The sequence below is a fragment of the Nipponia nippon genome, unplaced genomic scaffold, assembly GCF_047370975.1.
Source record: "Nipponia nippon isolate SJK-2023a ecotype South Korea unplaced genomic scaffold, ASM4737097v1 scaffold_27, whole genome shotgun sequence".
NCBI lineage: Eukaryota > Metazoa > Chordata > Aves > Pelecaniformes > Threskiornithidae > Nipponia > Nipponia nippon.
In genome coordinates this window covers 202,333-217,493 of record NW_028262344.1, presented here as the reverse complement: position 1 = coordinate 217,493, position 15,161 = coordinate 202,333, and the positions used below count along the sequence as shown (strand labels likewise).

The 15,161-nt window shown below is 37.8% G+C and overlaps 1 protein-coding gene across 3 annotated transcripts in view; it reads left to right on the top strand.

Moving 5' to 3' along the window:
* Nucleotides 1-14,617, top strand: part of PPP2R2A (protein phosphatase 2 regulatory subunit Balpha) — a 48,345-nt gene extending 33,728 nt beyond the window's left edge. For all 3 annotated transcript variants that reach the window (XM_087762640.1, XM_087762641.1, XM_009472782.2), the window contains 8 exons: nt 2,948-3,045; nt 8,062-8,227; nt 8,815-8,927; nt 9,197-9,374; nt 10,333-10,497; nt 11,101-11,270; nt 12,103-12,194; nt 13,598-14,617. In XM_087762640.1, the coding sequence (XP_087618766.1) occupies nt 2,948-3,045; nt 8,062-8,227; nt 8,815-8,927; nt 9,197-9,374; nt 10,333-10,497; nt 11,101-11,270; nt 12,103-12,194; nt 13,598-13,877 (1,262 nt within the window). In that variant the 3' untranslated portion in view covers nt 13,878-14,617. The remainder of the gene's footprint in view (nt 1-2,947; nt 3,046-8,061; nt 8,228-8,814; nt 8,928-9,196; nt 9,375-10,332; nt 10,498-11,100; nt 11,271-12,102; nt 12,195-13,597) is intronic.
* Nucleotides 14,618-15,161: the final 544 nt, after the last annotated feature.

The window sequence follows — 15,161 nt, the reverse complement described above, 5'->3', positions numbered from 1 at the left end:
ACCAGTGCCTTGATGTCTGTCTCTTTCTTTGACCAAGGTATGGGAATACAATATTCTTAATGGTGAGTTATCGGATTTAAAATGTCTGATTGGTTGCTTTGCTCTTCAGTACTGATTTTTGTATAAAATATGCATCTCAGCCCTGTTTTGGGACTAGTTAAGCAGAAATCATTTTTCTGCCTACTTTTTTAGCATGTTTGTTTTGTCCTTGGGAAGGGAACAGTCCAAGATTACAGTGTAGAAGGCACGTCAGATTCTATAGATGTAGCTTGAGTTTAGAAACTAATTAATAATTTTCTGTTGTGATTGCTGCTACGGAATGTATTTTGTTTCTAATTTAAAATTGATCCAAGTACTTGAAAATATCTTTTGCATAGTGTCGATGAGGCACTGGAGAGTTTGGAGTACCTTGTCACCACTGACTGAGCCTGCTGGACTTCTTGGAGGTGTGGGGATGTTAGCACTGAAAGTTGGTTCATGCCGTTGAGCCTGTAGACAAAGCAGGACTTGTATCGGCTTGAAGATGACTGATACCAAGCTTGGATGATATTGGAAGTTAAAATAAATGCAAAAAGTGAGAATGTCTAGAATTGTTACAGAAAAGCGGTTAGCTTTCTGCTATATATGAGACCTGTATAATTAAATACAATATGTATTACATCAGCAGACCTAAGAAAATGGAGGTTTTATCCCTTAATTTAAGGCTTTTCTGGCTGTTGTTGCTGCCTATTCTAACGATAAAGCTTCAAGCCTAAGGCTTTTGACCTTGTAAAACTTTTCAGTGACTTGCACCGAGTAAGTACTATGATGAATTTATCCATCTATTCTTAGATGCATGTATAAGATTTTTAAGGCAAATTTTTCTTTGCTGTTCTACTTCCATATGCACGCACACATTTAGATTGATAATGTGCTGTATCATCTTCTCTGTTTTAAGACTGGCTTAGCTTGCAGTGTTAAATCTCTGTTTTTCAAAATAGTAATCATTCTGTATACTTCTCATTATTGAGAGCTGAGTTACTTTGGTTTTCTTCAACTAACTGGTAACTTCTTAAGCTCTTCTTCTCCTATCAGAGGATTACAACAATGTGGTTTGCTTTGTATGGAATAGTCAAAATCAGATTGCTTGGTTTGCACTTCACTCTTTCTGCATACTGGATTTAATTAATTGTATATTATCTCTATGCCCTGTTCACCTGTGAAAGGTACATATTGAATGCCATATCTTCTTCAGGGGGAAAAAAAAATTATGTGCACTCAAATCAAGGTTTTCCTGTGTGTGATCTGGATCCTGGTTTATCTACATACAAGCTTACATCATATATATGTCCTTAACACAGTGTTCTTGAGAAATTGCAGTCTGTTTGTGTTTCAGCAGTGCCAGATAATCATAGCAAGGGAGGTCGATGGAGATAGGATAATCTTGTGTTTATCCTTTTGTTATACGGCAGTTTATGCTGTATATTGAAGACACAACTGAGCTGTATATACCTGTTCGTGCCAAGAATCTGACTCGGCATCTTTTGCCTCTGTTTGAGGATTTTGCAGCTGAGTTTGGCCTGCTTGTCTAGGCTGTCTTTGCATTGTGCAGTTTTCAGACAGATACGCTGCATGCTTGTAGCTGCTGTGTAATGCAGTTATTAAAGAACAGCTTGCTAATGTCCTCAGAGGCCACCGCCCATGCGTTTGGGACAACCCGAGAATGATGTAAGTTTCATTTTAGTATAAAATGAATAAGAGGAAAATCCTGCATGTTTCACTTCTTCAAAATGAAAGAACTCTGTTGCTGTCTACGATAAGATAGCTTCCGTGATAGGCTGCACAATAGTGTCTGTTTAAATCCAGGCTGTATCTTTTGTTTAGCAGTAGCTTTCAGTCTGTAGAGCAGGTACCAGACCTTTTTTAACTCTAAAACAGAGAACGAAGAAACTGTCCAATAGAATACATTGTTTACCTGTGTTAGACTGATGTGAAAGCAAAATAGCCTGAAGACTTGCATATGTAAAAATCTTAGGTACTTTCTTCTGCAGAAAAATAGATTTATATAGTTGTATTGCAATTTGGAGTTTGCGTTCAAGGAATGGTTTGGCTTCTGATTCTACTGTTTGAAGGTATAAGGGGCATGTGTGCGTTTGAAAACGTGAATTGGTATGCTTAAGCTTCAGTTGTAATTTGTCCTTTTTTTTTTTTTTTTCCCCCTATATAAACAGATCAATTTGATACTAGGCATGACAGGTTTTTTGTCTATCTACATTCACAATTTAATTTTAGTACTCCATATAAAAAAACTTGTGGTAATGTAGACCTTCCTCACCCAGGAAAGGTGCTCATGTTTCTTAGAGACAGTCTGTTGAATTTATTTCTTAATTTTCTGTAGCTGTTTTTGTTCCACATCCTTGCATTCCTTAGGCACTGATGTCTGAACATCTCCACCCTAATACGTTTTGCCCTTAAGTTGTCAAATGTGTGCAGAGTCCTTAAAAAAAAAAAGGGGGGGGGCAAAAAGCTTTGAGATCATAGGGATAATGATTGTATCCAATTCTTCTATCAGAAAGAATGGAGAAAATAAAGGTGTGAATGTGTATATACAGTCTCTCTGCTGTTACAGCACATACTGAAAATCCATTTCTATACCGTACTAGGGTAGCAGTCGTAACAGAAAAACTGTTCTAAGAAGTGACGATATAAAACCTTTAAAAACAATTTAGTGCACAACACTGAACTTGTAACTCTGGCATAGTGAACTAGTAATGGGTTTTCAAATGTAGAGCTTTAAAAAATTACTTCTATATTTTTGAAGAAATCCCTACTTGTATTTTATAACATAAGTATACTTAAACTGAATTGAAGTATGCATTTTCTTTCTTGCTTATAATTGTAGCTTTCTTGGCCACTTAGTATTTAGAAGAATTACTAACTTGTGGGGTTTATTTTTGTTCCTATGCAGCGGATATCATTTCTACAGTAGAATTTAACCATTCTGGAGAGTTGTTAGCAACAGGAGACAAAGGAGGTAGAGTTGTCATCTTCCAACAGGAGCAGGAGGTGAGTGCTGACTACTTAAAGTATATTTAGTATTCTCCTCTGTTCCCATTCATTTTCTTTTTACAGAAAAGGAGCATACTTTTATAAGAAACTTTACACAAAGTGCATGCCTGTGTAATAAGTGATTAAAATAATGAAATTTTAGAGTGAAGAAATTATTGAGAACTTTGCGACACTGTTAGAAATTAATTTAAACCATTCTGGGCTTCAGCTGTGGTCTAAAGAGTGTTTAAAGTGAAAACAAAAAAGGGGGGGTAGGACACAAAAAGGCCTTGGGGAAGCTGAAGTTGGTCATTTTACAAATGCTCTTTGGCTGTGATGATTATTTCAGATTTCACTGTAGCTGGGGAAATAAAAGTTGCCTTTGAGTGAGTATGTAACTGTGACCTAAGATGTCCTTTTCCATTTTGATATCAATCAGGTAAAATAGTTTAAGGTTCTGTCAACATTAATTCCTTACAAGGATCCAGGGTTTTCTGCTGGTTAAAATGTATCACGTGAAAGTCTCAGTGCTAGAGGGAATTCTCCTTTTCAAACTATAGGACTATATCCCCCATGCTGCTTTTGAACTGGAGCTGTGGTTTTTCTTCATGTCTGCAGTAATTTTGCTTGCATTTGGAGTTAGTGTTCAGACTGACTAGCTGCTGTGTCTTTTATACAGAACAGTATTTGCTGGTAGTAGTATTTAATATATAATTTAAAGTATGGGAGTGGAAAACATTGAAGGAAAGTAAATTCCAGTGTAGTGAAGGCAAAGTGTGTAAACATCAATGCCTTGACAAATTGTTTTTCCCCACAGAGAGTATGTTTGTGCGTGGGTCTGCATCACTGTTTCTGAATATAAAGAAAGTTTGAATTGCTGCTCTCAATGTATTTACTTTTAATTTTATGCTGTAAATATACTGATTACAGCTTTTTGTCCCCCATGAGATCTGCTTTCTCTGATGCATCCCATCTCTGCATCAGGTACAGAATTCCTCCATCTCTTCTTTTAGAGTGTAAGCTTGTTTCTTTACACGTGTGCTTAGCTAGCTTTCAGACGTTTACCCATTTACGCAAGCACTGTATTTGCCTAAAACCTGAGTTCGAAAAGGGTGTCCAGTACAATAGGTTTATTTCTATTTCTTAGCAAAATGATACAAAATCTATTGCTTTATTATCTCTTGTTTGGTCTTCAGAGGATGAAACAGGTCACTGTCTATGCTGGTCTCTTTAGATACTTCTAATACTGGAAGTTAGTGTATCTATATAAAAATAAGCAGTCAATATTAGCATTTGCATATGAGCAATAGCACGGCTTGTTATTAATCTACCTGACAACCAAAGCAATCTGTTTTTATCAATAGAGATAACTAAATATTTCCTATTACTTTTGTTTTGGTGTGACACTTCGCAATGGAAGCTTTAAGTTAGATTTTCTAGTTTTGTAAGCTGTTGTATGCAGTGAGTACCTTAGCTAATACTAAAATCAGAGATAAGAACTGAATCCACTTAGTTATCTTGCGTGTGAACAAAAGACACAAATTCAAGGAGAATTAAGGGTTTGGTCTTGTGAAGGCTGTTCAAAGTTTCATATTGGGCTCAGAACATAACGGGATAACTGCAGTGCTGAAGTGAATTAGGAGGATAGCCTCCTGTTATGAAAACTGATATAAATTAAGCCACCAAAGGATTTTAAAACCACCAACAACAAAAACCCAGAAAAAAACCACCACCCCAAACTATCATCACAATGAAACTCCCTTCCCCAATACCTATTAGATTATAGTAGTAAAGGTATCTTTTCATTTTATACTTGTTGTTTTGGTCTTCACAGAATTCTACAGACAAATCTTCTAATGCCAGGAAAGGGCCTCTACTCCCATGTTAAAGGTGGGAAAGCTGAGGTGGAGTGCTTGATTTTTAACTAAGGCCAAAGTTAGAAGTTGACGTGGTTAGAATTTATTTCAGGGAGAGGATAAAAAGGCACTTCTGTCATCTCACTGCCTAGAAAAGTCATGCTGTTACTTAGAATAGAATCATAGAATCATTTAGGTTGGAAAAGACCTTTAAGATCACTGAGTCCAACCGCTAACCTAGCCTTGCCAAGTCCACCACTCAACCATGTCCCTAAGCACCACGTCTACCCATCTTTTAAATACCTCCAGGGATGGAGGCTCAACCACTGCCCTGGGCAGCCTGTTCCAGTGCTTAATAACGCTTTCAATTCCTAATATCGAACCTAAACCTCCTCTGGCACAACTTGAGGCCATTTCCTCTTGTCCTATTGCTTGTTACTTGGGAAAAGAGACCCACGCTCACCTTGCTACAACCTCCTTTCAGGTAGTTGTAGAGAGGGTACTTCTTTCCTTAGCATTTCATGCAATTTCAATTCTAAAAGTCCTAAATCGTAAGAATTCCACAGTTCACCAGAACAAGTTGCTTTCTGCTGGTACACAGGCAATTGGAGTGCAGTACCTTCTCTTTACAAATAAATCACTTCGGTCAGTTGGTGCCATCTAGTGGGATATTCCTGACTGACTGGACTCTTCCTGAGTTTCTTTGGCCAGAGTCTGAGATGAACATAGTATGTAGAGTATCCTTACTGTAATCTTCCTGTAGTTTTGGGCACAGACTTTTGTGGGGTTTTTTTGTTTGTTTGTTTAGGTTTTTTTCTTTCTTTTTTAAACACTGAGGTTTAGCTTGCATCCTTTAATGTAGCTTAAAGCTTAAATAGCTAATTGCCTATTCTCAAGCGAGTTGTCTTCAAATGACTGCTTTTGTTTTTGATGCATAACCCATGGCTCATATCCTTATGATCTGTGAATCTAGGTGTAGTAAGAACCACCTGGGTTATCAGATTAAGTTGCACAGAACTGGTTTTGGCATAATTTGGCTCCTCGGTGTTAAGGGAATGAAGAGTGGGGACTGGATTCCCGAATGCGGTAGTAGTTAGTTACGCCATATGCACAACTGTCTAGAGCAAGTTTTATGTGTAAGAGTATCTAAAAGACAATCGTTTGACTATTTTGGTTGGATTTATGAACCACCTTCTATCACACTGAATTCCAGAGTGCTTTACAGACCATGCATACAGGAGGAAAAACACTAAGACACAAGCACTCTATAGAGTTCTACAAGCTTGTGTAACTTTACCCACTGCCAAAATGCTGCCACCTCTGGGTTGGAACGTGGCAGCCCTTCTGCAATGGGAAGCAAGTGACCTTACCTAAGTATCAGGCAGGAAGTGAATACTGTATCTAATTGAAACTGAAGGAGGAATTTGCATAGGCAGCCTGTAATTACCTAAATTGGGATTTAACATAAGGCACCTGGGCTAACACCTCTTCTTGTTTCGATTTTTTTTTTTTTTTGAGTGCCATGAGACAGTCAGATGGTTTAAGTTTTGCTTTTATCCCAAGGAGGGATTTCATATATTATCAGTTTTATATATTGTTCTAGTCCTGTAGAGTTTTACTAGAGTACACAAGAAGTAGATTTAAGACTCAGTCGTTATGGTAAATATGGAATTGAAGGAAAGTTCCCTGATTCATGGCCAGCATTTCCTAAAGCAGAATAGATTTACTTTTGAAGTCGCCTGTTCTATGCAGTGACCCTGCTTAACTTGTTAGGTCTAACTGAAACTTAGAACAAAGTTCCTTCCGTTCTCTAGGGTGGGAAAGCCAGTGTAATTGATAGGTGTGGTGCAGTATTCTAGTGCCAAATTTTATTTCTAAGCATTTTGTCCACTTTTCCTTCCCCCACAGTTTATTGTAAAATGTAAGAATTCCTGCCAGCTATTAATGTAAGCCTATGAAGCAAGAGAAAACGATGAAAGGAATGTGACAAATGTGGGTTAGCAAGGATCATATCAAGAAGTATGTTTTAGTGAGGTATTAAGGGATGAGATGAATGGATGGACATGAGACACACAAGAGAAGGAAGGAGCAAAGTCCCTAGTCAAAAATATATCACAGGAAAGGCATCTGATGGTGCAACCTCTTGAAATGGGTGGAACAGGAATCACAAAATTAAGCTTGAATTAATTCCAGGTACATCTAGTGAGCACTATTTCAGAAATGGTTCCAGTTTTCTGTCACCTTACCCATTGGAGGGAATTTAAGGTTCGGTCCATGCAGTGCAATATTACTGCTAGGAAGCCACTGCCTAAAATGTAGCTTTTTGAAAGAGGAATTATGCAAGTTTGGAGGTTTTTCAGTTTTCCAAACATTTCCATCCTGAACAGGCTAACTACAGGTGTGACTTTTAATGTCAAAGAAGTATTCAGCAGAGGTGCTAAGCCTTTTTTCTGCTCATCTCCAGAATGAGGAAGAAAAAGCTTCTTAAGCAGTTTAGAAGGTCTCAGGGAGTATGGAGATTACAAACCAGACTAGTGGAGCTGCTTGTATAAATTTAGAGGTGACGTGGGATTTCCATAGTGTGCCTAGCAAGCTGAACTTACCCACAGAGTAGATTTGCCATATGTGTAGTTGTGTAGTACTCTTGGAGAATATTCTCCTTAAAAAACAAAGGTGAAAAAATTAAAGATGAGAATGATGAAGATTTTTGAGTTTTTTAAAAAAAACCCAACTTATCACGCCTAGAATGTTTAGGTGAAATGTTAGTTTGTAAGTTCAGCTGCTCAGAATTAATGTAACAACTTGCTGGAGATACTATTCACGTGACTGAGGGAAGTTTCTGGAAACCTTAGGAATCAAAAGCTGCTGGAATATCTGTCTCTTCTCTAATGCTTTCTTAGCCAAAACAGTAGAAACTCTAATCAAATTCTTGCAAAAGATTACATTTCGTCTGTTCTACAGGCTTATTAAAATAAGGGAAGTTGTACACCAAAGGATACTCGCAGCAAATCTGGCATAGGCAACAACAGAGTGTAGACGTCTTTACCTATTCTTATGCTAATTAGCAGTCTGCCTATATATCTTGCTGCATAAATACCTAGCTCTGGCTTCTGCCTGCAGCCTTGAAAAGCATCCTGTGTATTGCATACATATCTTGATCATTTAATTCTCTTTTTAGAACAAAACCCCGTCTCACAGTAGGGGAGAATACAATGTTTACAGTACCTTTCAAAGCCATGAACCAGAGTTTGACTACTTGAAAAGTTTAGAAATTGAAGAGAAGATCAACAAAATTAGGTGGTTACCCCAGAAAAATGCTGCTCAGTTTTTATTGTCTACAAATGGTAAGTTACGACTTAATAGTTAATTTTGCATGGTAACCTGTTGCTACATAGGTTCACTATTAGGATTTTGTCTAATCCTCTCCACTTTCAAAAGGCTGGAAGCAAGTTGGTTTTAAATGCAAGTATCTAAGGATGTGGCTACACGAGAGTTCCGCTGTGTAACTATAGTGCTGTTCTGGCTTAACGGGATACAGAGTCACCACAGCATGGGGTGTTATTAGTTTTTTATTATTAGTTTTTGTTATTAGTCATTTCTGATTTGGTTGCTTTGTAGCAAAGGAGCTTAGCTAAGCTGTCATTCAGAAGCTTTGTATGTGTATAACTGTGTGAGAGCTTATATTAGTCATTCATAACAATCCTGATTCTAACTGAAACTTGCTGTAACTTTTATAAAAAGAACAAACTGTGGAGGAGGTCTTTTTAATGCTTTTTATCTTGTCTTATTTTCTCCAAGGAGTATTTTTGTCTTTTTTAGTACATGTAGGTGGTCATGTCTTGTTTGAAGGCTTCATGTTAAAGTGCATCAACTGTGAAGACTAGTGTCTTTGCTAGAGCTTTGGTTTGAAACTGTGGCTGTTTCATTTCAGATAAAACAATAAAGTTATGGAAAATCAGTGAAAGGGACAAAAGACCAGAGGGTTATAATTTAAAGGAAGAAGATGGACGGTATAGGGATCCTACTACAGTTACAACACTACGGGTGAGTAGTTCTCTTTCTGTGAATTAGCCACATTCAAGTGATTTCTCCTTTCCCTCCCCCCCGGCACACAGATTAACCTGTGGCTCACTGAGTAACTGCCCCATCATTACCTTTACATTTTCTGTGATGGCAGCTGGCAGACACATTTACTTCTGAGATGATTTTGAGATATTTTAATCGGCTTGGTGTACTGAAGGACTGTGATTATGAGTGCCAGTGTGTTTGTAGTACATTTGCGTTTCAAACTTGAATTGCTTTGTATTTTGCAGGTGCCAGTATTCAGGCCCATGGACCTCATGGTTGAAGCTAGTCCACGAAGAATATTTGCCAACGCTCACACGTATCACATCAATTCCATCTCCATTAATAGCGATTATGAAACGTACTTATCCGCAGATGACTTGCGGATTAACCTGTGGCACCTAGAAATTACAGACAGAAGTTTTAGTATCCTTTTTGCATTGTTTTGTATGATGGCAACAGCTCGGCTACAAAAAAACTGTTGGATTTTATTTCCTTTCATGAAAAGCTGTTTATATAGTCTGTTTCTCCATTTCCTGGTTATTTCTCCCTAGTAGTTGTAAGGACTGTTACTTCTGGAGAGGTAGCTCAGCATGAGCAGTGTAAGGAGAACTAGTCATTTGCATGGTGAAAACCAGACTCCTTTAAAGGAGGAAAAAGCTTAAGGTTTCAAGTTAGATGGGCAGTTCTGGAAGGCAGCATTACAGTAAACTCTCTTGTGAAAATTTTCTTGACTTGCAGTAGGAAGCAAGTCAGAGGAGTACCATCCTTATCTCAACAATGTTTATTCTTTTTTACCCTCTAACCTAACCATCAGCCACATGTGCACCTACAAATGTTGCAGGCAGTAAGATCACAGGAGTGTATATTCAGTCCCGTTGCTGGAGCAGAGATTTGTGGACAAATCAGCAGGATCCTCTGCAGAAATCACACATGCCTTCTTTATAATGTAGTAGTGTAATTAGAATTTAAGCAAAATAAAGTTCTATGTGAAAAAACTTGGGTGACATACCTGTAGTATAGAATTAATTACTGCTGAAGTGGAGCAAAAAATTAAGCAGAATTAACTTCATTCGTTCAATTAACTGTTATAAGAATTAACTTCAAACTGATATAGAATGCAATGTTAACGGTCTTGCTTTCTAGACAAATTGTGGGACTTGATTTTAACTCTTAGCCAGTTTGTGACTGGGACCCACAGTCTTTGGCACGGAAGTCTTGTCCCGCTTCCAAATTTCAAGCGTTATTTTGCTTTTATTGGCTTGTTTTAATTCTGTTTGGCTATTTCTGTGTACTGTAGTGAACTGAAGAAGCATTGCTGAATACATTTAAAGCCAAAAAATGTTACGAAAACTGGAGAAAATCTCTTAACAAAATGCTGTAGATATTGTAGATATTAAGCCTGCCAACATGGAAGAGCTCACAGAGGTGATAACAGCTGCAGAGTTCCACCCCAACAGCTGTAATACATTTGTATACAGCAGCAGTAAAGGAACGATTCGTCTCTGTGATATGAGAGCATCAGCACTCTGTGACAGACACTCAAAGTGTAAGTTTTGTCCTGCATTCTTTATTGTCTTTTTGTGGAATATGATATCTTGCTGTTAGATGAAAGTAAGCACTCAATAAGAATCTATTAAACACTGAAGTGTGTGTGTGTGTGTATATTTGTACTGGATTTCTGTAGTATATTGAATAGATTTAAAACCTAAAATCTGAAAAAAAATCTTAAAATCAGATTCATATTTTGCCAGAGTAAAAGTAGCGAATAAAATTATTAGCAGCTTAAGCTGGGGAGTCTGCCTAGACAATAGAACTAGGAATGGCTTTCTGCAGACTTCAGGAAGTCAAACACCAGTTGAGTTTAGCCTGTAATTGGTGCTTGATATCTTACATGTGAATGAAGACTCTGAATATTAGCGAGTAGTTCACTTACTTAGAAGCTGACCTTGACTTGCTACGAAAATGAAATATTTCAGAGTATGGCAATTGTATTTATAAGGCTTTCTCATTGAAAGTTATTCTATATAATGCAGGCAGACTAGCCCAATGTGGCAAGCTTATTGAGAAAATGTTAACCTAATTTGGGTGTGTCTTGTAGTGGAAGAGACATAAACTTACCTCTTGAAATGCCTATCTTATTTTTATACAGTGTTTGAAGAACCAGAAGATCCTAGCAACAGATCATTTTTCTCTGAAATCATCTCTTCCATATCTGATGTCAAATTTAGCCATAGTGGTCGATATATGATGACTAGAGATTACCTGTCAGTGAAGATCTGGGATTTAAATATGGAAAATAGACCTGTGGAAACATACCAGGTATTCAGTGAAGATGACGTAGGCTAGAAATTAAAACCTTGAAGGATGCTGAGTCTTACTAATAGTCTTGATGTGGCAGTTAAATTTTTGTCTGTAGATCACTATGTCCAGGCAAAGCATCAATGAGATTTGTGGGTTCCACACACGTGCTAAAGGATCTTGCTATTTGCAGGCTGATTGCAGAACCCAAAACCATGTTTGGGTATGAAAAAGCCTCCCTCTTACACAATGGAAATGTGGAAAGGTAATCTTCAGCCATGAGATAGCACATCTCTCTTAGAGTCTTCAGTTGACTTTACATTCTCCTGTTCTTTCCTGGAGAAAATAGGAGGTAAAACGTATTTCCTTTGCAGAAAAAGTTTTTAGCTGACACTGAGGATTGCCGTGGGGTGGTCTTTATAAGAAAATTTGTGAAGGGATCTTCATCATACATAGGAGGAAGATCAGTCACCAAAGCAAGAATTTTAGAAAGAAGCGAAGTCTAAATCCTTGCAGATATCTAAAAGGGTAGTGAGCATATGACAACTGCTCAGATAGGGAAAGCATTCTGAAGAACTGCCAAGTTTTGGGAGATGTCTCTTTCCCCACCCCGAGTGACTTGCTACTATTTGAGTTCATTTGAAATCTCTGTAGAGCAGAATATGTTAAGTCACGTATCTCTTCATTTTGCTCTTTATCCATAAAGTCCGAGGAGGGAGCGGTGTGTGCTCCCGTGAATAGGGTGTAAGCACTGTCAGATACTTCATTACCTTTGGAACAGAATTTATGAAGGTTATTTTACAGGCACGCAAGTTCAGTTTTCATTCAATTTATCTCACTAATTTTTTTCCAGGTGCATGAATACCTCAGAAGTAAACTTTGTTCACTGTATGAGAACGATTGCATTTTTGACAAATTTGAATGCTGTTGGAATGGATCAGACAGGCAAGTTTAATCCTCTATATGCACTTAATACCCTTCCAAGTTATTCTTAAAATGGGCAACTTGAAGGATGGCCTCAGTTATGTCTGGTTTTATTCATGGACTGGCTTGGATAATATTTTTGTACTTCAGTAGACTTTAACATATGTCTACTAGCTCTTAACCCTTGATGTTGTAGCATAGGATTATAGAGAATTGCCTTAGTGTACTAAAGAGATGTAGAATTTGACCAGAAATTGAGTTTTGTCACTTCGCCAGAATGAAATATTAATCAAATGTTCCAGCCGCTTTAAACCGGAGAGATGGGCAGAGCAGTAAGGTTAGAGATGGTTTGCTGCAAACCTGAGCTGGTGAAACACTATGAATACCTTAATCCGCTAGGTTTATTATCGCTAGTGTTTATCTTTTGGGTGTTTTGTTTCGTTTTGATTTTTTTCTGTGTCATCTGTTATGATCCCAACTTTGGAAAGATTTGTATGGGAATAAGGCCTATGTACTCAAACCCTGATGTGTGACTGATGCTGTAACTGTAAGAATCCACATCAGGGCTGCTGGGGAACCTGCGTCTGTGTGTTTTTTATTTAAGCTGCCTTGTCAAAAGGTAGAACACTTGGGAAAAACCTTCTAGGAATTTTGTTTCTCACAATGAGTTGTCAAGTTTGCCTCGCTCGGGCATGGTTGACTAGCCAATAATACCATTTAAGACAGCTATTGCTTTTGTGTTAATCCTGTCATTAACTTCTTATTTGCTAGATCTAAATCAGCTAATTGTATCCCTATCGGTATTGTCAGATATAGTTTTGTTTTTAACTCAGTATCTGTCTGTTCAAATATTTTTTTGAGGCAAAGGAAGGACAGGGAAACTTGCAAGTGTATTTGTCTTGCTGAAAAGCTGATACAGAAGAAGGATCTTCTGTAAGGTATCACAAACGAGATCTGTTAGTACCTAAATTCATGCGACTTGTGTGTAACTAAAATTACGTGGCTAAAAATCCAATGTATTTGGCTTTCATTAGATCCTAGAATTGTTTAAGGTTGGAAAAGACCTTTAAGATCATCGAGTCCAACCGTTAACCTAGCACTGCCAAGTCCACCACCAAACCATGTCCCTGAGATCACTTCCCCATGTGTCCATGAGAAGCAAATTGAATGATGACACTTGAAGTGCTTAGATAACAAAGTGTGTACCTGTAAAAGGTCCAGTTAAGGAAAAAGATACCTTTTTAAAAAAAACCTAGAAAATGTTCAAATGCCTTAGTTTCACTTTAGATTGTAGAAGGTATGGGCAAGGATGCCTGCTTTCCGCTTATATCCTAAGGCATGATCTTAGTCGGGACCCTGAGGTTTCATAAAAGGAGAAGTTATTTTCAACTGAACCGTTACTTCTTCCTTCCCCCTCTCTGCAGCATTGTCATGACGGGATCTTACAATAACTTCTTCAGAATGTTTGACAGAAACACAAAGCGAGACATCACCTTAGAGGCATCCCGGGAAAACAATAAACCCCGCACCGTTTTGAAGCCACGTAAAGTATGTGCAAGTGGTAAGCGAAAGAAGGATGAAATCAGTGTTGACAGCCTAGACTTCAACAAGAAGATTCTACACACAGCCTGGCATCCTAAGGAGAACATCATTGCCGTAGCTACTACAAACAACTTGTATATATTTCAAGACAAAATGAATTAGGGTTGGCATTCCTAACTGAAGAGTCCACTTCCTGCATAGTTGAAATAGTTGAATCTAGCATTTGTACCTGTAAACGAAAGAGAATGAGAGGTCCATTATGGCACCCCTTTCCAGTGTTTAAAAATGTGCCATATGACAACACACTTTTATAGCTACATGGAGAAAGCTCTGTTGATCCGTCACTGCGTTCTTCTCCATGTCTGCTAGCCATTTAGGTGAGGATAGGGCACTTTTTAATTTAAATGACTACTTGCACCATCTTGCCTAATGGACTAGATTGGACTGTATCAACATCGGTTTACTCCACTTTTTATGCCTTCCATTGTGATGACGTCAAACACAGGGAAAGCCTTCAATCATGCTATGGGATTTAATTGTGTAACCTCATTACTGTATCATTCGTGGCCCCCTTTTTTTATTAAATACAGCTCATTCTTGCTGTGGCTTGTAGCATTCCTCCTCCTCCTGGCCTCCTGGACTCCCCCTTTCCCTTTCATCCCCCTCCACCTAGCCTTGGTGGTGGTGTATAGAAAAAAAAAAAAAAACAAACAAAAAAACCAACAAAATAAAGCACATGAAATGGGTCCGTTTGGGGTCAGTGGTAAAGGGGGTCTGTGTTGCAACAAATGTTTTAATAAACAGTTGACTGTAATCACTCCTTGCCATGTCTGGCACCAAAAAAGAGAAAATAAGGAAAAAAACAAACAAACTACTGAATAAAAGTGACAAAGAATGGAGAATCTGTTTTCTTTTTTTTAATCTACCTCTTTATACAAATACTCTGTGTTTTACCTTAGATGCATGAAAATAAAATGATGTTTTTTGTAATGATTTTAACCAGTATTAATTATTTTTCATGGGAATGAAGAGAGGGAGGGATTTCACCAGGTTCTGCATTCATTCATGAATGACAAGAATACCAGCCGTGGTGTGCGTTGACCACTTCCACTTCAAAACCATAAACTGCTGTCACATTTTGCCATAATCTGAACAGGTCAGTTACTGTTCCAGTATCCTTAAAGGCTCTTTTTTTAAACTGTTGCTTAAATTGGAACAGGAATAGAATTTTCAGGTTTTAAAATCCATTTTATGGGACTAACGTCTTAATGTTTAGTTTCATCCTGGTTTCTTTAATGCCTTGTTTCAGGATACAATACCTTTAATGCCCTCTTTAGAGTACCAAGTCCCCTGTGGCTTTTTAAAAAGTTGTTTGAATTCTCGTCTGGCAGTATGATGTTATGTAGTACAAAATACAAGTGATTACATAGATAATTACTACACTGC